At 41.7% G+C, this 23,905-nt stretch overlaps 2 protein-coding genes across 8 annotated transcripts in view; one reads left to right on the top strand and one right to left on the bottom strand.

Moving 5' to 3' along the window:
• HERC3 (HECT and RLD domain containing E3 ubiquitin protein ligase 3) overlaps positions 1–23,905 on the bottom strand; it is a 137,031-nt gene that overhangs the window by 20,810 nt on the left and 92,316 nt on the right. The window lies entirely within an intron of this gene.
• Positions 12,146–14,518, top strand: NAP1L5 (nucleosome assembly protein 1 like 5). The gene has a single exon (XM_029234527.1). The coding sequence runs from the start codon at positions 12,733–12,735 to the stop codon at positions 13,261–13,263; it is 531 nt and encodes a 176-aa protein (XP_029090360.1). The 5' UTR covers positions 12,146–12,732; the 3' UTR covers positions 13,264–14,518.

The following is a 23,905-nucleotide window of genomic DNA, read 5'->3' as shown; positions in this document are numbered from 1 at the left end:
AAAAATACAAACACATGGGAGCTAAACAATACACTACGTAAAATCAAGACATCACTGAAGAAATCAAAGAGGAAATCAAAAAATACCTAGAAACAAATGACAATGAAAACACGACAACCCAAAACCTATGGAATGCAGGAAAAGCAGTTCTAAGAGGGAAGTTTATAGCAATACAATCCTTCCTCAAGAAACAAGAAACGTCTCAAATAAACAACCTAACCTTACACCTAAAGCAATTAGAGAAAGAAGAACAAAAAAACGCTAAAGTTAGCAGAAGGAAAGAAATCATAAAGATCAGATCAGAAATACATGAAAAACAAATGAAGGAAACAATAGCAATGATCAATAAAACTAAAAGCTGGTTCTTTGGGAAGATAAACAAAATTGATAAACCAGTAGCCAGACTCATCAAGAAAAAAAGGGAAAAGACTCAAATCAATAGAATTAGAAATGAAAAAGGAGAAGTAACAACTGACACTGCAGAAATACAAAAGATCATGAGAGATTACTACAAAGAACTCTATGCGTATAAAATGGAAAACCTGGAAGAAATGGACAAATGCTTAGAAATGCACAACCTGCCGAGACTGAACCAGGAAGAAATAGAAAACATGAACAGACCAATCACAAGCACTGAAATTGAGACTGTGATTAAAAATCTTCCAACAAACAAAAGCCCAGAATCAGATGGCTTCACAGGCGAATTCTATCAAACATTTAGAGAAGAGCTAACACCTATCCTTCGCAAACTCTTCCAAAATATAGCAGAGGGAGGAACACTCCCAATCTCATTCTACGAGGCCACCATCACCCTGATACCAAAACCAGACAAAGATGCCACAAAAAAGGAAAACTACAGGCCAGTATCACTGATGAACATAGATGCAAAAATCCTCAACAAAATACTAGCAAACAGAATCCAACAGCACATTAAAAGGATCATACACCATGATCAAGTGGGGTTTATCCCAGGAATGCAAGGATTCTTCAATATATGAAAATCAATCAATGTGATACACTATATTAACAAATAGAAGGAGAAAAACCATATGATCATCTCAATAGATGCAGAAAAAGTTTTCGACAAAATTCAACACCCATTTATAACAAAAACCCTCCAGAAAGTTGGCATAGAGGGAACTTACCTCAACATAATAAAGTCCATATATGACAAACCCACAGCCAACATAGTTCTCAATGGTGAAAAACTGAAACCATTTCCACTACGATCAGGAACAACAGAAGGTTGCCCATTCTCACCCCTATTATTCAACATAGTTTTGGAAGTTTCAGCCACAGCAATCAGAGAAGAAAAAGAAAGAAAAGGAATCCAAATTGGAGAAGAAGAAATAAAGCTGTCACTGTTTGCAGATGACATGATACTATACATAAAGAATCCTAAAGACACTACCAGAAAACTACTAGAGCTAATCAGTGAATTTGGTAAAGTAGCAGGATACAAAATTAATGCACAGAAACCTCTTGCATTCCTATACACTAATGATGAACAATCTGAAAGAGAAATTATGGAAACGCTCCCATTTACCACTGCAACAAAAATAATAAAATACCTAGGAATAAACCTATCTAAGGAGACAAAAGACCTGTAGGCAGAAAACTATGACACTGATGAAAGAAATTAAAGATGATACAGATGGAGAGATATACCATGTTCTTGGATTGGAAGAATCAACATTGTGAGAATGACTATACTACCCAACACAATCTACAGATTCAATGCAATCCCTATCAAACTACCAACGGCATTTTTCACAGAACCAGAACAAAAAATTTCACAGTTTGTATGGAAATACAAAAGACCCCGAATAGCCAAAGCAATCTTGAGAATGAAAAACGGAGCTGGAGGAATCAGGCTCTGTGACTTCAGACTATACTACAAAGGTACAGTAATCAAGACAGTATGGTACCGGCACAGAAACAGAAATATAGATCAATGGAACAGGAGAGAAAGCCCAGAGATAAACCCACACACATATGGTCACCTTATCTTTGATAAAGGAGGCAAGAGTATACAGTGGAGAAAAGACAGCCTCTTCAAAAAGTGTTGCTGGGAAAACTGGACAGCTACATGTAAAAGAAAGAAATTAGAACACTCCCTAACACCATACACAAAAATAAACTCAAAATGGATTAAAGACGTAAATGTAAGGCCAGACACTATAAAACTCTTAGAGGAAAACATAGGCAGAACACTCTATGACATCAATCACAGCAAGATCCTTTTTGACCCACCTCCTAGAGAAATGGAAATAAAAACAGAAATAAACAAATGGGACCTAATGAAATTTAAAAGCTTTTGCACAGCAAAGGAAACCATAAACAAGACAAAAAGACAACCCTCAGAATGGGAGAAAATATCTGCAAATGAATCAACGGACAAAGGATTAATCTCCACAATATACAAGCAGCTCATGTAGCTCAATGTCAAAAAACAAACAACCCAATCCAAAAATGGGCAGAAGACCTAAACAGTCATTTCTCCAAAGAAGATATACAGATTGCCAACAAACACGTGAAAGGATGCTCGACATCACTAATCATTTGAGAAATGCAATTCAAAAGTACAATGAGGTACCACCTCACACCAGTCAGAATGGCCATCATCAAAAAATCTACAAACAATAAATGCTGGAAAGAGTGTGGAGAAAAGGGAACCCTCTTGCACTGTTGGTGAGAATGTAAATGGATAGAGCCACTATGGAGAACAGTATGGAGGTTCCTTAAAAAAATTAAAAATAGAACTACCATACAACCCAGCAATCCCACTACTGGGCATATACCCTGAGAAAACCATAATTCAAAAAAAGTCATGTACCACAATGTTCATTGCAGCTCTATTTACAACAGCCAGGACGTGGAAGCAACCTAAGTGTCCATTGACAGATGAATGGATAAAGAAGATGTGGCACATATATACAATGGAATATTACTCAGCCATAAAAAGAAATGAAAATGAGTTATTTGTAGTGAGGTGGATGGACCCAGAGTCTGTCATATAGAGCAAAGTAAGTCAGAAAGAGAAAAACAAATACTATGCTAACACATATATATGGAATCTAAAATAAAATGGTTCTGAAGAAGCTAGTGGCAGGACAGGACTAAAGAGTCAGACATAGAGAATGGACTTGAGGACACGGGAAGGGGGCAGGGTAAGCTGGGACGAAGTGAGAGAGTGGCATTGACATATATACACTACCAAATGTAAAACAGATAGCTAACGGGAAGCAGCCGCATAGAACAGGGACATCAGCTTGGTGCTCTGTGACCACCTAGAGGAATGGGATAGGGAGGGTGGGAGGGAGACACAAGAGTCAGGAGATATGGGGATATATGTATATGTATAGCTGATTCACTTTGTTATAAAGCAGAAACTAACACACCATTGTAAAGCAATTATAGTCCAATAAAGGTGTTAAACAAAAAACAGACATAGAGATAGTCAAAAAAAAAAAAAAAAAAGAACTAGAACTTGAAGGTTTGGACAATTCTCAGACTATCCATGTATCATGCTCTGGAAAAAAGCCAAGGGTGTGGCTGAACAATGGTTTGCTGAAGAGATCAGGCATGTGACTCATGGATCAATCATCTCAGCAGAAGCCAGGAATAGAGATGTGGCTCTCCAGGAAAGATCTGTGGAGGACCCTCTTGTCTGATGGCTTGGACCCCCATGAATTGCCTGGGAGGCCAACAAGGTTTATGAGAATTTTATACCAGCAGAAGCACTGCCAGCTTGCACTGAAGGGGCAAAGATGGTAAAAAATGAAGAAAGGCTGTCAGGATTCCACAGGTGTGAAATGAGTCAGTAGAGCTAACTGGCTGTGAACAAGTGTTATCTTGCAAGAAAAGGGAAGAATGACCCCAACAGCAGATAAGAGTCCAGTAGGGCTATCACTGCCACCATGGGCATAGGTCCAGGAACAAGGCTGGCACTTCCATGGCTCCAGAAGCCAGGACTACTATCCCAGTGGGCCAGAGGACAGAGCATGGAGCCAAAGAGGATTGTTCTCCAAGTCTTAAAATCTAAGGATTAGGGGACCCTGGTGATCCAGTGGTTAAGAATCCGCATTCCAATGCAGGGGACGCGGGTTCAATCCCTGCTCAGGGAACTAAGATCCCACCTGCTGCGGGGTAACTAAGCCTGCGTGCTCTAGAGCCCATGTGCCGCAGCTACTGAGCCCGCACACTCTGGAGCCTGCGCACCGCAACTAGAGAGAAGCCCGCACGCCGCAACAAAAGATCCCACGTGCCGACGCAGCCAAATAAATAATAAATAAATAATTATTTTAAAAATATCTAATAAACAGAATGGGAGAAAATATTTGCAAACGAAGTGACTGACAAAGGATTAATCTCCAAAATACATAAACAGCTCACGCAGCTCAATATCAAAACAAAACCAAACAACCCAATCCAAAAATGGGTGGAAGATCTAAATAGACATCTCTCCAAAGAAGAGATACAGATGCACATGAAAAGATGCTCTTCACTACTTATCAGAGAAATGCAAATCAAAACTACAACGAGGTGTCACCTCACACCGGTCAGAATGGCCATCACCAAAAAATCTACAAACAACAAATGCTGGAGAGGGTGTGGAGAAAAGAGAATCCTCCCACACTGTTCGTGGGAATGTAAATCGGTACAGCCACTATGTTCCTTAAAACACTAAAAATAGAGCTACCATATGATCCAGCAATCCCACTCCTGGGCATATATCCAGAGAAAACCGTAATTCAAAGAGAGACACACACCCCAATGTTCACTGCAGCACTATTCACAACAGCCAGGACATGGAAGCAACCTAAATGTCCCTCAACAGAGGAATGGATAAAGAAGATGTGGTACATATACACAATGGAATACTACTCAGCCATAAAAAGAATGAAATAATGCTATTTGCAGCAACATGGGTGGACCTAGAGATCGTCATACTGAGTGAAGTCAGTCAGAGAAAGACAAATATCATATGACATCACTTATACATGGAATCTAAAAAAATGGTACAAATGAACTTACTTACAAAACAGAAATAGAGTCACAGATGCAGAAAACAAACTTATGGTTACCGGGGGGAAGCTGGGGGATAAATTGGGAGACTGGGATTGACATAAACACACTACTGTATGTAAAATAGATAACTAATAAGAACCTACTGTATAGCACAGGGAACTTTACTCCATACTTTGTAATGACCTATATGGGAAAAGAATCTGAAAAAGAGTGGATACATGTATATGTATAACTGATTCACTTCGCTGTACAGCAGAAACTACACAACACTGTAAGTCAACTGTACACCAATAAAATTATTTTAAAAAATCTAATGACAGAATGGCCATTATCAAAAAAGCTAAAAACAAAAAATGCTGGAAAGGGTGTGGTGAAAAAGGAACCCTCCTACACTCTTGGTGGGAATGTAAACTGATACAGCCACTGTGGAGAACAGTATGGAGGATCCTTAAAAAACTACAAATAGAACTACCACATGACCCAGCAATCCCACTCCTGGGCACATACCCTGAGAAAACCATAATTCAAAAAGAGTCATGCACCACAATGTTCACTGCAGCTCTATTTACAATAGCCAGGAGATGGAAACAACCTAAGTGTCCATTATCGGATGAATGGATAAAGAAGATGTGGCACATATATACAATGGAATATTACTCAGCCATAAAAAGAAACGAAATTGAGCTATTTGTAATGAGGTGGATGGACCTAGAGTCTGTCGTACAGAGTGAAGTCAGAAAGAGAAAAGCAAATACCTTATGCTAACACACATATATAGAATCTAAAAAAAAAAAAAAAAAAATGGTACTGATGAACCTAGTTGCAGGGCAGGAATAAAGAGGTAGACATAGAGAATGGACGTGACGACATGGGGTGGGAGGGCGAAGCTGGGGCGAGGTGAGAGTAGCATGGACATATATACGCTACCGAATGTAAAATAGTTGGCTGGTGGGAAGCAGCAGCACGGCACAGGGAGATCGGCTCGGTGCTTTGCAATGACCTAGAGGGGTGGGATTGGGAGGGTGGGAGGGAGACTCAACAGGGAGGGAACTGGGGACATGTGTATGCATATGGCTGATACACTTTGTTGTGCAACAGAAACTAACATGGTACTGTGAAGCAATTATACTCCAATAAAGATGTATTAAAAAAAAACTAATGAAATTTGCCCTAGCTAGGTTTATAATTTGCTTGGGACCTCTGGCCCCTTTCTTCCTCCTTTTAGAATGAGAATGTCTTTCCAATGCCTGTCCCACCATTGTATTCGGAATAATCTGTCTGGTTTCACAAGTTCAGAGGCTATAGAAGAATTCTGTCTCAGGATGAATCAAACCTTAAGTCTCACTCATACCTGACTTAGACGATATTTACAAGATATATTAGTCCAGACTCTCCAGGGAAATAGAACCAATAGGAAGTGTGTGGGCATATGTGTATATACATATATAAGCAGAGAAAGAGATTATAAAGAATTAGTTCATGCAATTATAGAGGCTGACAAACCACAAGATCTGCAAGCTGGAGACCCAGGCGAGCAGATGACGTAGCTCTAGTCCAAAGGCAGGCAGGCTCGAGACCCAGAAAGGGCTGATGCTTCCGTCAGAGTCTGAAGGCAGGAAAAAACTGATGTCCTGGGGCTTCCCTGGTGGCGCAGTGGTTGAGAATCCGCCTGCCAATGCAGGGAACACGGGTTCGAGCCCTGGTCCGGGAAGATCCCACATGCCACGGAGCAACTAAGCCCATGCGCCACAACTACTGAGCCTGCGCTCTAGAGCCCACGAGCCACAACTACTGAAGCCCACGTGCCACAAGTACTGAATCCTGCACGCCTAGATCCCGTGCTCTGCAACGAGAAGCCACTGCAATGAGAAGCCCACACACCACAACGAAAGAGTAGCCCCTGCTTGCCGCAACTAGAGAAAGCCCGTGCACAGCAACGAAGACGCAACACGGCCAAAAATAAATACGTAAATTTATTTAAAAAAAAAAACAAAACTCATGTCCCAGCTCAAAGGCAGTCAGGCAGGAGGAGTCCCGCTTACTCAGCCTTTTGCTTCTATTCAGGCCTTCAACTGACTGGATGAGACCCGTGCACATCAGGGAAGGCAATCTGCTTTACTCAGTTTCCTGATTCAAACGTTAATCTCGACCAGAGACATCTTCACAGACATACCCAGAGTAACGTCTGACCAAACATCTGGGTACTCCACGGCCCAGCCAAGTTGACAAAACTAACCATTACAGAAGAGACTTTGAGTTGATGCTGGAATAGGTTAAGACTTTGGGGGGGTGCTGAAATTGAGTAAATGTATTTTACAGGTGAGAAAGACATGAATTTGGAGGGGGAGGCAGAGAATAGTACGTTATGGGTTGGACTGCGTCTCCCTAAAATTCATATATTAAATTCCTAACCCCCATTACCTCAGAAGGTGACCTTATTTGGAGATAGGGTCTTTACAAAGGTTATCAAGTTAAAATGAAAGTATTAGGGTAGGTCCTAAGGCAATGACTGCTATCCCTATCAAAAGGGGAAATATGGGGACTTCCCTGGTGGCGCAATGGTTAAGAATCTGCCTGCCAATGCAGGGGACACAGGTTCGATCCCTCGTCTGGGAAGATCCCACATGCTGCGGAGCAACTAAGCCCATGGACCACAACTACTGAAGCCCGCCCACCTAGATCCCGTGGTCCGCAAGAAGAGAAGCCACTGCAATGAGAAGCCTGCCCACTGCAACGAAGAGTAGCCCCCGCTCGCCACAACTAGAGAAAGCCCGCATGCAGCAACGAAGACCCAAAGCAGCCAAAAATAAAAATTAATTAATTAAAAAAATAAAGAAATGCTTTACCAGGAGTCTTTAAAAAAGAGGTGGGGGGGGGAAATGTGCACACAGACCTGCACAGAGGGAAGACAATGCGAAGAGACACAGGGAGAAGACAGCTATCCACAAGCCGAGGAGAGAGGTCTGGCGTAATTCCTTCCCTCACAGCCCCCAGAAGGATGCAACCCTGCCAACACCTTGGTTTTGGAGTTCTAGCTTCCAGAACTGTGAGACAATAAATTCCTGTTGTTTAAACCACTTAGTCTGTAGTATTTTTTTTTACAGCAGCCCTAGCAAATTAATACACAGACTCTAATCTCTATCTGTCAATTAGTATTGCTCTCACCACATCCTTTTCTTCAATAGTGATCATTAACAGTTACGGAGTGTTTACTAGATGCTAGTCACTGCAGTAAGTCCTTGGATACACGCTATCTCAGTGAATACTCAAGGCCACCTTTTGAGTAAACTTTACGGTATAAGAATTGTGACTCAATAAATATACAAACAGTCAAGAAAATACAACTTTTTTGAAGTTGATGTGATCATTATTCCAATTTCACAACTGAATTCAAGAAAACAACTAGTATAAGGGCAGGGGCAGAAACTGAAGCCAGATGTCTGAGTACAGACCCGTGCTCTCAACCCCACCTCATCAAAGTGCCCTCCCTACCCCACCTTGCTTGCTTCCAGTGTGACAGCTGTGTGGGAAATTACAGTATGCCAAGATAAGGACTTCACAGCATGACAACGCATCGCGCTATTCACAGCTATGTGTTACCTGCAGTCCCACAGTACACTAGAGTCCACAAAGCCCATAAAATGAGGCAACTCTTAATGAGTTAATTTTTAAACACACAGATTTTAAAAAGCACGTACTATATGCATTGCCAAGGGTTTTCGGAAGTCTGAATCCAAACTGTAGTAAGGGTCTTTTTAAAAGCTGGTCAAACCGATTCTGAAGCTAATATAGAAAGTCAAAAGAACTAGAAAAGCAAAACAATTTTGAAAAAGAACAGAGTTAGCCAACTTGAATTACCTAATTTCATGACTTATTATTATAAAGCTACAGTTATCAAGTGTGGTATTGGTGAAAGGACACATAAATCAGTGCAACAGAACAGAAAGTCCAGAAATGGATCCACATGTACATGGACAGTTAATCTTTGCCAAATTTGAATGAGTAATTCTGTGGAGAAAGGACAGTATTTTCAATAGAAGTCGTACTACATGAACAGAATATTCATATGCTAAAGGTATCTAGCCCTATACCTGACACCTATTTAAAAGTTAACTCAATATGGATCGGAGTCTAAAAGTGAAACTTTAAGTTGTAAAACTTCCAGAAGAAAACGTAAGACCAAATCTTTACGGCCTTGAAGTTGGCAAGGATTTCTTAAATATGACACCCAAAGCATAATCTATAAAGAAAAAGTTAATAAAATGGATTTATCGAAATTTTAAATACCTGCTCTTTGAAGACACTATTACAGAAATGAAAGCCCCAGACTGAAAGAACATACTTACAAAACACACATCTTACATAGGACCTGTACCCAGAATATATAAAAACATTAAAAAATTAATGAGCAAAAACTTCAATTTAGAAAATGGGCGAAAGCTCTAAACAGACATTTTATTAAAGGAGATATATGAGTGACATAAGCACGCTGGAAGATAACATCTTTAATCATCATGGACACATACACAGCTCTGAGATGAGGGGACAAAAAACCAACAATACCAAATGCTGGTGAGGGTGTGGAACTGCAACTCTCATGCACTGCTAGTGTGACGGGAAGGGGGACAGCCGCTGTGGAAAACACCGTGAAGTTTCTTATAAAGTTAAACAAACCCCCCTTTACCGTATGACCCAGCAATTCCACTTCTAGATACTTAGCCAAGAGAAATAAAGACCTCTGTTCACACAGAAATCTGCTGATGGATGTCCACAGCATCACTGACCGTAATCACACAAAAAACCTGGAAATAACTCAAATGGGAATATTACTCAGTAATAAACAGGAACAAAGTACTGATACAGTATACGGAACACCACTGATGAATCTCAAATTCATTATGCTGAGTGAAAAAGGCTACACACATATGATTCCATTTATGTGACGTTCTGGGGAAAAGTCAGAATTACAGAGACAGATCAATGGCTGCGAGGTCGGGCAGGAAGGGAAAGACCAGGAACGTATCTGGGGGGGGGGATGAGGTTACTGCTCTGCAGTTCCATTACTGTAGTGTTTACGTGACTCTGTATGTCTGTCAAAGTATCCTAAAAAGGGTAAACTTTATTGTAAACAAATTATATCTCAATACAGACTTGAAAAAAAAAAAAAGAGTAGCCTTGAGACCGGCTGGGACCCTTTGCTGCAGTGCTGGCACCTGGACAAACCTCTCCTCCAGCAGCAAAATACAAAGAAAGCAGAAGGGACTAAAAATAACCGCATGGGTGCCCAGTTGGGGCAAATTACGAACAGGGAACAAGGTACAAAAAGACCAAAAACCCAAAGTCACTTCTGAGGAACCAGGAGCAAAAGCAGGGTACTGCGCACGCCCCCTGCACACAGACCCACCAAGGGGCTGGGCAGACCAGCGAAGCTACCCCTCTGGCCTGACCCCTGGACCCATTCCTACCCTCGCCCCAGATAAGGAACCCACTCACCTCCCCGCTCAGGGAATGAAAAGGGAAACTGTTAACGTGCTTTAGCTCCCTTGTGCTATAGCACGAGTCCCAATAAAGCCTTGCTTGAATTTCCTACCTGGCCTCTTATATGAAGGAGTCCAAGAACCCCACAGCTTAAGGCGAAGTTTAAAATTTTTTTTTAAGATGGGAACATAAAAATCCTAAAAGACGGGCACACCCTGGCTGTCTCAAGCAAGTTAAGTTAGTTAAGTAGATTTGAATAAAGTTTGGGTCTTGTTTTGTTTTGTCTTTTTCAAGTATGTCATAGCTTCTATACTACAGGAGTTTGAAGGCCTGGTTTCTGCCCGATTCTGCCAATCAGGTGATACATAATTGTAAGAGAATATTTATTTCACTTTCTTTTTCTGCTTCTAAGGTCCTTACTTTTAAAAATGAGAAAAGGCATTCCTAACCTCAAGGTAGCTTTAGTTGGCTGATCCTATACATATTTCATACATGGTACATGGAATATGTATACGATCAGCCAACCAAATATATATATATCATTACAGCAAATTCAGAGTTAAGATTGAAATTTAACAAAAAAAACCTCAGTCATTACAAATGCTAACAGGGAAGCAGACAATAAATTATCTGGAACGGAATTAAGAAAGTAATACGAATCACAAGTACCAAAAAAAAACTAGCATGTTTGCTAATGGGAATATATTGGGCCTTTTATAAATAGTAACTATCTTTGGGGATGGGCACAGAGATGTCCTTTTGTAAGAGAATTATTATCGCGGGTTATCTTTGTGGATTGATAAATGCACTTTAATTATTTTGCCAACAAAACACTTACCAAGTGCCCACCAAGTGTCAGCACTAAGTGCTTTACATATTATTAACTCATATCCGCAAGAACCAAAAGACGGCACCAAATGTACTTAGGGAAGTAATTTCCTTACAGTCACAGGTTTTATGGAAAAGCTTCAGCAAGTCCCAGTATAACTGATGAAGGAAAAGCATTTATATCAGTCATGCCGAATTTGAAACCATTCCTGAAGAACCCCTGTAAAGATCGTTTGCGTTCCATACCTAAAACTATGTGCCCTTATCCTTATTCAAGAATCTATCGTTCTGATTTAATAAATGAGGAACTAAAGTCTCTACTCACGCGGCTATTAGAGAACAAGAGTTCGGTATTTAATAGCTTTTCTTCATGTTCTCATATACGAATCACCAGTAAGAGCCATAGCACAGGTGCTGAACGTGCCTCGGGGACAATGCCTGTGCGTGCGTGTGTGTGCCAGCGCGTCCCCAAGGAACGGCAGTCCTAAACACATGCTTCAGGCCCGGGAAGGCAGGGGGCCCTCGGCCTGGGCCTCAGGGCTTACACGGTCTTGCTTTCTGTGGCCCTCCTGCCGCTTCATTCCGAGGACCCTTCGAGAACATTCCAGGATAACGTAGTGCCGAGATTCCCTATCCAAACGGCTCCAAAGCTGCTTCCAGGGTCCGTCAAGCTGAGAGAAGACCCTGCCACCAGTATATATGCTGCTAGGCTGGGAAAGGGCCAAGAGGGGCTGTTGGGGGGGGGCAGGGGTGATGGGGGGGCATGTAAACTGCACTATTCCCGCCCCCATCATCACACGCACCCAGGTCGTCAAGGGGGTGGGACGGAGCCCGCTCTCCCCGCGCCTCCACTTCCCAGAAAAGAAGTCAGTGAAATCTCAGGTGCTTAAAGACGGCTCCCCAAGAGTAAGCCAGAGACGCCCTGCCGACGGCAGCCCAACGCCAGCTAAGGGGAGATGCAGACAAACGCCAAGCCAGGCGCACTGGCGGATGGAGATGAAGCCCTGGGCGGGCTAGAGGAGCACGACGGCCAAGGCTGGGCCCTTCCCCGCGGCGGATACCCGCGGCCAGCTGCAGCCCCGCTCTACTGCGGGGGGAGGCGTGCGCAGGCGGACGGGCAGGGTCGCTAAGAAACGGGTCCGGACGTCGTCCGCAGTGCGGGGAGACGGCAGCGCAGCATCGGCGGTCGGCTGGCTGGTGCGGGTCGAGGGCCCGACCATCAGCTGATTCTGGGGAGCCAGTCAAGCGCCCGCGGGGGCAAAGGGCGGGGCCGCGCCAACGTCCCCGCCGCGGCCGACGTCAGTGCCGCTTGCCGCTTGCCGCAGGATCGCCGGGGCGCAGCTCGCGGGCAGCTCTCCGCGGGAGCCACCGAGACCTCTGCGCTGCTCCGCGAACATGGCCGACTCGGAGAACCAGGGCCCCGCGGAGCCGAGCCAGGCGGCGGCGGCGGCGGCGGCGGAGGAGGAGGTAATGGCGGAAGGCGGTGCGCAGGGGGGAGATTCTGACAGCGCGTCCGGCGACTCCGACGGCGCGGTCGGTCAGACGGCTGAGGAGCCCCAGACGCCTGCAGAGAATGCACCGAAGCCTAGAAATGACTTTATCGAGAGCCTGCCTAACTCGGTGAAATGCCGAGTCCTGGCCCTCAAAAAGCTGCAGAAGCGGTGCGATAAAATAGAAGCCAAATTTGATAAGGAATTCCAGGCTCTGGAGAAGAAGTATAACGACATCTATAAGCCCTTACTCGCTAAGATCCAGGAGCTCACCGGTGAGATGGAGGGGTGTGCGTGGACCTTAGAGGGTGACGACGAGGAGTTGGAGGATGAAGAGTACGAGGAGGAGGAGGGAGAGCCTGCGGCGGAGGCGGCGGCTGCTGCCGCCAGAGATGAGGGTCCCCACTCTGCAGTGTCTGACGACGCCCAGAAATAAGCGGGGGCAGAGATTGCAGAGGAGAATGACGACGCAGATTCAAAACCCCGATTTTTTTTTTTTCTTTTACACATCGGTGGACTTGAAAAGGCTCAGGTTTTGGACCAAAGTACAATGTGAATCAATTCTGACATTCCTAGAATCATATTAAATCGACGCAATCAGGTTCTGGCCAGCCCGTTTCCAATCTGAACACCAATATACCAAAAGGTGTTGTTAACGAGTTATATTTAAAATGGCTTTTTCATGATCTCTTCTGCGAGGGCTGGAGTTGAGACTTCCTAAGGGTGTCAAGTAGATGTGAAGTAAAGAACGTCACTTTGAAACCCTTTGATCACACTGTCATCACACTACGCACAGAACACCCAAGCCGAGACCGAACATGTTCTCAATGCCTAATTCTTCAATTTCTTTAGTCTTGCATTTTTCCAGCGCAGAAGCATCAGAACCCAAGAAAAATCTCATCTTTAAGACTTTGCTTTCATAACCCAGACATCAGCTTTATACTTCAGAGAAGCGTGATGGGATGGAGGAAGCCCGTGCCGCAGATCTTGACAGTACTGTTAATGAGGCCCAGAAAACTGCCACTTCAAATTCTAAAGACTGTACTGAATATTTGGTTCTGAGAAGGAGGGTGTATAACCTGTACACTATTGTCAACATATGTGTTCATTATTTACAGTCTCGTGTTTATGTGTTTTCTTGGTAGTGTCTATTTACAAAGGTGTTAAAAAAAAAACAATGTTTAAGTATTGATCCCTTTATCTAGCATTTTAGAAATATTAATTTACTTGAAAAGACGTAGAACCTAGTAACTTCTGTAAAGCATGTGTATCCAATGTTATGTTGGATCCCTGTGATGTCTTTTTGTCTTGTAGCTTTTAGAATGTATCTGTGAAAATTATCAGAACTCTTCACGGAAGCTAATGTGTGGAAAAAATACATACTTGAAGAACCATTCCAACTGTGTGTCCCCATCCCCAGCTCAGACGTAGAAAGGGTTTAAGTTTGCTTGTCTTTTGCTGTGCCTTCCTTATTTTGCTATGTAAATGTGACATATTAAATATAAAATGGTGCATAATCAAATTTTTCTGCTTGAGAACAGACTGTCATACAGTAAAGGATTTTTAGGAGGACACATTTAATGTAAAGACTCTTAGCTTCTTTGTGGGTTTTGAATTGTGTGATCTGTAAAGAAATTTAAGCATAACGTTGTTTACCACTGTGGTGGTAATAAAACTGTATTTTCAAAAAACAAAAGGACTCATACCCTGACTGCCTGGAATCAAATCCCAGCTCTGCCTCCTATTAGCAATGAATCTTGGGCCATTACGTTAATCTGTGTTCAGTTTCTCCTCATCTATAAAAGGGGATAGGAAGTCCCTTCCTCACAGGTTATTATGAAGAACTAGTTAATTTACATAAATCCCACAGACCAGTGTCTGACCCTAAGGGCTCAAGATATTTTAGCTATTATTATTATGGTTATTATTATTATATGAAAGATAAAGATGATGATTTGAAATTCAATCCTCCTAAATTACGAAAGAAAAATACATATTATATTCCTAAGTTCATGATACACAGGTAGTTCAATAAACTGTCTTGTTTTGTTTTAAATCATTAAACCTGTGTTTAATTCATAAACACAGGTAGTTCAATAAACTGTCTTGTTTTGTTTTCCTCAATATAAAAATCAGGTTTTGATTTCTTCCCAGAAAGGACAAAAGACTTTAACGTGACATTATGCATATATTAAAAAGTCTATTTCAGCTTTATATTTGGGCATTCTAAATGAAGTATAAAACTGAAGACCCCCCCAAAATTTTAAACACAGACGTGTTTTCTTCCATTTCCCTTAAGGGTTAAAATTAGAAGCAAAATTAGACTGCTTTACCTTCGGGAACGGAAGGAAGCTCTGACCTGTTGCTAATGGCAATAGTTGAGTGAAACCTTAATGTATTATTAATCTTCCTTAGGGCCAGGACAACAAAAAGAGAAAATCAAAATAATGTATTACATAAGTCAATGATTATCTTAACCATGATTATCTGAAATAGAAGGGAAAAAATCTAAAAAAATTCAATATTCATTTCTTATCCCTAGGAGTAAGAGACTGTCATTTAATATTTTTCTAGGTCCCACAAAAAAGCAAAACTGAATGAAACAAATAAGGTGTGTAGTTAGTGGGAAAATAATTATTTTTCAGGCACGTGATTACACATAGAAAACCCAAGAGAATCAACTGAAAGCTACCACATTCACAAATCTGAGGAATAGACCAAACATATAAATATATAAAAACCAATAACTATTTCTAGGCACTACTAATGATAAAAATATATGCAAAGGGCTCTCTTCCACAGTAGAAATAAGAAACCAAAATCTTTATAAAAACCTCTAATAAAAATGTATATAACCAATGGAAAAAAGAAACAGTATCACAAAGAAATGTACAAGAGGCCTTTGGAAGGTGAGATTGAATATCACAAAAGTGTCAATTCTTCCCAAATTAACTTTTAATTTATTACACTTCAAATCAAAACCCAAACTGGATCTGGAACCATATAATTACCCTAATCTTCACCTGTAAGTATAGGAAAACAATTAAGATTTTTACCTTAGACCAGACACACAAAAATATTTTTTTAATTGAAGAAAATATATTATTATCAATTACTAGACAGGGAAAGGTTACATTTAGAATGATTTAAGACCAAAAGAAATAATCGACAGGCACGACAACACAAAAATTAAGAAGTTTTAGAGATTTAAACAGACTCCACATTTTTAAAAGTAAACAGCAAACTGGGAATAAAATCTGCAATAAATACAGATGGCAAAGGGTTAATAGTCTTCATATAACAAAGAGTTGATACAAATGATATGAAAATCATTTCATCTTAATAGAGAAAAACGTAAAGGACATCAGCGGACGACTTTAAAAAAGGGAAATACTGCAATCCTGTTTGGGGCAGCAAGACACGTCCTGAAAGGGCAATACTAAGTGGACCAGGCCTCCAGCAAGGTCTGGAGGATATGCAGGCCGAGCTGTGTGCTCTGGCCAGCAATCTTTCTTTCACTTATAAGACTTTAGCTGTGGGGTTTTCTAGCTACCAGTCATACCACTGTTGGTTACTTTTCTCAGGATAAGGCACATAATGTGCCCTTCACAATGTCAAACAATTTCCACCATTTTCCTAACTGGGTTGATCTTTCCCCTCTGTTTCCTGCACTGCTTATTTGATAGTTCCTCAGGCAGACATAAATCTTGTGTGTTAACATGTAGCAGGATACCCTCCCTTGAAGGCAGGTCAAACGCTCTTACTCATAAACCTTTTTTCATCCATTATAGGCCCAAATTAGTAAGCAATGCACAACGTAACTGGCAGAAAGAAAGGCAACTGTGCATTACACATTCAACTCAGTCTCTAAGAGCATTATGCAGAAGACTGCAGCATGCCCACGCTCCCTGCCCGAGCACATCACAGCAGCTCTCCGAGAGTTTACAATTAAGCGTACACAGACGCGTTTGCATGTGCACACACATAGACACAAACACGTTTTTTTTTATTGGGGTGGAATTCACAAAACATAGCGATTTTAAATGAACAATTCAGTGGCATTTAATACATTAATAATGCTGGGCAATGACGACTTCTATCTCATTCACTTTTTTTAAACAAAAATATTTTAGAGGTAGACATCAGTAAAAAGGATCAATGCTGGGCAGAATATGTAAAGTAGCCTATGCATGGAAGAAATACAAATTTTACAAGTGAGGTCAAGTTTCTTATTAAATTAGATTGGATTTAAAAAAAAGAACACTCAGTATTTGTAAGGATTCGATGAAATGGGTACTTCTCATACACTGACGATAATGTATAAGCTGGTATAATTCATTAGCAAAATCAATTTAGTAAAAATATCAACAAATTCAAAATGATATACACTAATTCAATTTCACCCTTGGGACCTTACCATTAAAAAGAAATTTTAAAAACAAACAAAGCTTTATACATAAGATGACTGATACAGTGTTATTAAAAATGGAGGGGGAAGAGAAAGAAAAAAAGGGAAAGAAAAAAAAAAGAACACAGAAACAAGCCAGATACCCAAAAGGGAAAGAATAGAAAATACACATTTACACAGCAGGCTGTGCAGCCATTATTAAGGGTGTTCATGAGGGCTTTATAATAACATTACAGATATAAGCACTGTCTCAACCTAAGTTTAAAAATTCAGACATACACTTTTATACGTACATTGTATGTCTTTAACTATGCCAACTTTGTTTTTAAAAAATTGCATAGTCTGCCTGAAACGAAAACGGCAAACTCTTCGAAGTCATTTATCTTCTAGGGATGAGGGGACATGGGGACTCTGAAGCCCTGGTCTTGGCCCTCTAAGTGGCAGTGTACTGAGAGCACAAGCTCTCAGTCAAACAGAATGGCTCTGAATCCTGGCTCTGGTGTCCGAACACTGGACTTCTGGCTGTGTAACCTTGAACAAGTGACTTTTGTCTCTCTCTGCCTCAGTTTCTTCAACTGTAAAGTGGGGAGGACTGCATGGGAAGGACTCAGAATGATGCCTGACACAAGGGAAGCACTCGAGAAACGTTACTGGCATTTTAATTATCTGCTATTCCTATAACAGCCCAGCGCGAGTACCACGCAGATCTTAACGATTACACCTCTCATAGACTATCTCAAGAGATCAAGGTGGGAGGAAGACGCAAGAGGGAGGAGATATGGGGATATATGTATATGTATAGCTGATTCACTTTGCTATAAAGCAGAAACTAACACACCACTGTAAAGCAATTATACTCCAATAAAGACGATTAAAAAAAAGAGATCAAGTGAAGTCTTTCATTAGTCCTAACTTCAGTAGATCTTAAGGCGCTAGAAGTATTTGTCATGTGTGGGTTTTATTCTCAGGTTCTCTCTATGGAATCTAGGTGCCCTTTGGAGCACTTGCCTTAAGCCTGGCATTTCCTTTTCACTATTCCCTCTCTCCACCCCTTTTTTAATATGGAAGAAATGGGGGAAGATATTGATTGCATTTGATTTGATTAAATTGAGTTAAACTGGGGGAAATCTAGAATGATATGTGGGGGCTTTTTATTAATGGTAGTAACACCATGCCACAGAGTGTGAGAACTACTTAACCACAAAGAGTCATGTAATGCAGTATTATTCAGATGTGACTGCCAGTTGTTCCAAGATGTAGCTAAGATGTGGCCACCAGCAATCACCCATGGATGTTCTTTTACCTGGATGCTTATAATTCAATTGTCTGTCTGCAGCTCTTGTCCAAGGCAAGAAAGCAATTTTAAGTCCAAATGGAACGTAATAAATTATGGATACAGAATTGGTACCCTTCTGACATTTCCCTCCAGGGCAGTGGTGACAGCAAATATCTCACTGTTAACAGAAACAGCTTCAATGCCAGCAGTATCTGTATACACAACGCTCAAGTTAAAAATCCAGCAGGTGTTATTCTTTTGGTTCTTTCATTTAATTTTCTTAGACTAATCTATGAAATACCCAAAAAGGACCCCCAGTGATGAGGTTATGGCATATAACAGTCAAAAGGAAATAACAACTGCAATGATTAATCTTTTACCGTCATATACAAGCTTTCTTACCGGGATCTCAACATGCTTCAATGTTAAGATTTCTGCTTTTTGCAACATTAAAGATAAAGGAAAAAACACCTGCTTGTCGTCTTCTGGCTGTCCCTAACTCTGACAGCAATACTATGTAATAAGGCAGTAACCACACTAGGTTCTCAAAAGCCTTCCCAACAGGTAACTGTGTCAGCAAGGGGGTCTGCTCCTGTCACCGAGTACAGAGTCATGGACAACAGTGCCTAAAGCAGTGGGTGAGCTCTCCACCGTGTGTTCGATGAGTGCTAGCAACACAGAAAAGCCGAAACCCAAACTTGCACCTAACACAGAAGCCATTCCATGTTTAAATTTCAAGCATCGCGTACTGGCAATAAAAATAAGAACCCCCCTCTGCCCGGCAATATTTAAAACGACAGCACATTTTATTGCACAAAGATTTGAAAACTTTTTTAGAAAGAGAGAAGCTATTTTTTAGAAAGTCATGGTAACATAACAATGGAGTTTTGTAATACAAGTAAAAGAATAATGTAACTTCCCTTATTACTCCCTTGAAATTATGTACTGTCTTTCTTTTAAGGAACCTGTATGTCATCAGACCATCCTTATGAAAAATGTCTTGTAGAAGCAGCCCTGAGGTCAATTAGGGACAAATAACTGCATAGACAGAGAAAAGGAACCCACATGGCTGTAAACAAAAGCACGCTCTCCACACTGATTCTGAGGACCCCTCATGGGATCAGCAATGTCCAGGAGTGCATATGTGTCAGTGTATGGTCAGGACATTCAAGATGGCTGTTCTCTTGCTCGCTGTACATCCCCTGCTCTACCTGTGCCTGCTTCACCTACACCTACTCTCATGACTGACCTTCCTACATACTTGCCCCAGGCCCTAACTAAATGACCGTTCTAATTTGAGATGAGAACATCTCCGCGAAGATAGATAGCTTATCAAAGGGGTGTTGAGGGGCATGCCGGTCTACTGGTTTCCCTGATAACTGAGAGCCAACCTGACGTTAATTCCCCCCGTAACTGGTAACCTCCTCCATCCCCCCGGTAGCAAAGACTACCACCACATCCTGCCTGACCTCGGATGCACACGGTGGGGTGTCGCTCCAAAACCTTGCTTCAGACATGTAAGATCTCCCATCCAGTAAACCACTGATGTCTCTGTTGCTGACTCCAGGCTCTTTCTTCGGTCTTAAGGCTGGGCAAGTACAGAGCTTGTAGGACTGTGGGGTGCAGCCCAAGAGTCAGCAACAGATATAAATAATGGAGAAGGAAAAAAAGAAGACGAAGAAAGAAAGTGTGCCACGGACCCACATCTATCATGCAACTCCTTTGCTCACAAACTTTACAGAGCACCTTTCCCTTTTTATTATATCCTCATCTCTACTTTCTAGTATCTAAATCTTAGGAGTCCTCCCAACAGCTCTAATCCCATATCCATCCTCCCAGATGCATCTGTCCACGTGGATTTCTCTGATCCCCTTCCGATCCAATTAATCAATTTTGTCTTCATACTTCATTTACGGTTACATATGAGAACAGCTTGTCACCCTAAACAAACTGTGGTCTACTTCAGTGTTCCTGCACAAACTGTCTCTCAACTATTAAGTGAATTCAATCGCTGACTCAAAGAAACACCTACCGAATAAGGAGAGACAGTGAGAGTGACAGAGAGAGAGAAGCAGAGAGACAGAAAGAGAAAAACTCAGACCCAGAAAGAGAGAGAGCAAAAAAGGCAGAGACAAAAAGTACTCCAAGAGCAATAATTTTATCAAGATATGAAAAAGAAAAGTCCCAACAACTGCCTCTTCTGAAGACTACATCACAGATCACCTATGCCCGCACGACATGGCTCTTCCGCCCCCCCCCCCCCGGCTGTATCTAACACACAGCGCATTGGGATGACTCACCAGAATGTGAAGAAATTCTGAATATGCCCCTCCTCAGGCTGCTTGCCCAGCCCACTGTTAGCTCCTAACAAATGATGCACACACTGTCGTGTCTGAAATCTGACGCAAAAGCTCAGACATCCTTTGAAAGACTAAAGGCTGTAGATGTATCTACGTACACACATACATACATATGTAATAAAGCAATCATCAAAACCAGGAGGGAAGAGAAATCACCTGGACCCACAAAGCCACTTTATGATCTGCCATAAATTCCCCAATTCTAAAAACAGTATCAAGGACTTCCCTGGTGGCGCAGTGGCTGAGACTCCGCGCTCCCAAGGCAGGGAGCCCGGGTTCGATCCCTGGTCAGGGAACTAGATCCCACATGCGGCAACTAAGAGTTCACATTCCGCAACTAAAGATCCCGCATGCCTCACCTAAAGATCCCACATGCTGCCGCGAAGATCCCACGTGCTGCAACGAGGACCCATCGCAGCCAAATAAATAAATAAATATTAAAAAATGAAAACTAAATAAAATAAAAACATTATCAGACTCTACGGAATAATGAGACTGTTCTTATTAAACAAATCATTTGCTGTTAACAAAAATACGAACATTATGTAGATAAAGAAAGGACAGTGCTTTCAGCTCCAAAAGATTCTTATCAAGTTAGAGTTTCGATTGAAACACCTACTTGAGACAAGACTAGCCTCTATATTAGATTCCCAGAGTCAAGGTAATTTCATCATCTGAAGCCATTCTGTTGGGTACTTAGCAACTTCTGGATTATTTTACTTAATTCTGGTATTAGAGCTCACACTTGCCCCAAAGCTGAGGCTTCCTGGATAGTCTGGAAGGTTTACATGACAAAAAAGATTACTGAATGTTACATTAGACCACTTGGGCTTCCAGCTATCTTTAAAAACACAAAAGGATGGAAGAAGAGGCCTGTCAGTTTTTCTATCATTCCTGTTTTCCAAAGGGAAAACTTATGGGAGGAAGCCAATATCTATCACTTGGATAGAGTGAATTTCATAGGATCTCTGTTTGCATCTTTGCAACTATTTGCAGTAAGAAGCCAACTAGCACCCAGAGTGAATTAGCTTTAATTTCCCAACATGCTTAAAACAGCACACAACTTCTCTTCATCTGTAACTTTTTCCACAGCTTCAACGAACCCTTGCCTCCAGAAGGCTTCCCTCGCTCACAACCCTCCCAAGTGGAGACTGCCACTCCCTCGTCTTTCCTCACCCCTACCGCTTCTTTAAGCCAAGAAGTTTCGTCTCTAGCTAATGTGCTAACGGTCCCTAAATCCTCATCTCAAGAGTCTACTTTCTATTCTAATACATACAACTCATCTAAGAACATACATTTTCCCTGTCCTCGTTTTTATTTATTTCACCACTTTTTTCCTTGTGTAGGCAACCTCAAGTTCACTGGTCATTAAGACTGGCATAAGTAAACAAATAAACTACTGATATAAGACTTCTCTTCTAATACAACAAACTAGTGAATATAACAAAAAAGAAGCGGACTCACAGACACAGAGAACAAACTATGGTTACCTGTCGGGGGGAGGGGCAACATAGGGGGTGGGAAGTGGGAGGTACAAACTACCTAGTGTAAGACAGGTTCAAGGGTGTACTGTACAATATGGGAATACAGCCAATACTTTGTAATAATTGTAAATGGAAAGTAACCTTTAAAGACTGTATTAAAATTTTAAATGCAAAAAAGAAAACATCCTACTTAAAAAAAAAAAACTATGAATTGATTTTAAAAAAAGACCCCTCTTGATGACAGACATAAATTTTCAGCTCTAAACAAAATCACCTAGGTATCACACAGACATGTCAAAATCAACACATACAAAATAGAACTCTTTCCCCTCCACCCTGTGCTACAGATTCTGTTTCCTGTTGGTCAGCTCTCCAAATTAGAAGCCTCAGAGTTGTTATTAATACGTGCCTCTCGGGACTTCCCTGGTGGTGCAGTGGTTAAGAATCTGCCTGCCAATGCAGGGGACATGAGTGTTCGAGCCCTGGTCCGGGAAGATCCCACATGCCGCGGAGCGACTAAGCACGTGCGCCACAACTACTGAGCCTGTGCTCTAGAGCCCACGAGCCACAACTACTGAGCCCGTGTGCCTAGAGCCCATGCTCTGCAACGAGAAGCCACCGCAGTGAGAAGCCCACGCTCTGCAACAAAGAGTAGCCCCCGCTCGTCGCAACTAGAGAAAGCCCATGCGCAGCAACAAAGACCCAATGCAGCCATAAATAAATAAATAAATTGATTTAAAAAAAAAAATTACATGACTCTCTAGTACCATCTGTATATAATGAGACACTAGCTCCTGCTGATTGCATAAACACGTAGCCGGCTCCGTATCCCCGCTAGCTTCACTTTGGCCCTTACCACCCTGCCCTTGAGCTACCTCAACAGCCTCGTAATGGGCCTCTCCACACGTGGCTGACTTCCATATGGCCACCAGTCAACACTCAAAACAGAGATCAACCATGTCCCACTGCAAACCCATTCCAGGTCTTGACTAGCTCCACCCCAATACCACTGTGCCCACCCTCCATCCGTACCCTAAGCCCCGCCCCACAAATACTCTTCATTCTCTGGCATGTGTTAAATTGGAGAGTCTGACTCATATTATTCCCTGTGCCTAAAATGTTTTCCCTCTTCAGTGTCTGGTCAGAGTGTTATGGCCTCTTCTCCTGGTTCCCTGGCACTTGGCCTATCACTTTCCTATCACATGCACCATGATCTCCCACAATCATTCATTACACTGCCCCTTCCCGGCTGCCTTGAGATAAAAGTTACTTATTTCCTATACTCGGCAACACGCCTGGCGTACGGCAGACACTCAGTGCTTGTAAACTGAATTGATTAATATGTAGATGGCCAACAACCTCACTCATAATTTAATTCAAAAGCAAACAAAATTGAATTTTTTTCTCCTCCAAAGGGATAACAGAGAAAAACCATCCTGAAAAACCAGATATACTTGGATTAATTTTCATGAGGCAGAAAGAATTTAATTTAAAACCTGTATTACAAATTCTTCAGCAATAAAGCCACCATAATCGTAAGCATCTTTACA

Source organism: Monodon monoceros, unplaced genomic scaffold (assembly GCF_005190385.1).
Source record: "Monodon monoceros isolate NGI ecotype Baffin Bay Population unplaced genomic scaffold, NGI_Narwhal_1 Super_Scaffold_20, whole genome shotgun sequence".
Taxonomy (NCBI): Eukaryota; Metazoa; Chordata; class Mammalia; order Artiodactyla; family Monodontidae; genus Monodon; species Monodon monoceros.
The sequence above is the reverse complement of the archived record's forward strand: the minus strand, read 5'-3'. Positions and strand labels throughout refer to the sequence as shown.

Coding starts and splice junctions, on each gene's coding strand:
- NAP1L5 (XM_029234527.1), top strand. CDS start 12,733: ATGGCCGACTCGGAGAACCAGGGCCCCGCGGAGCCGAGCCAGGCGGCG.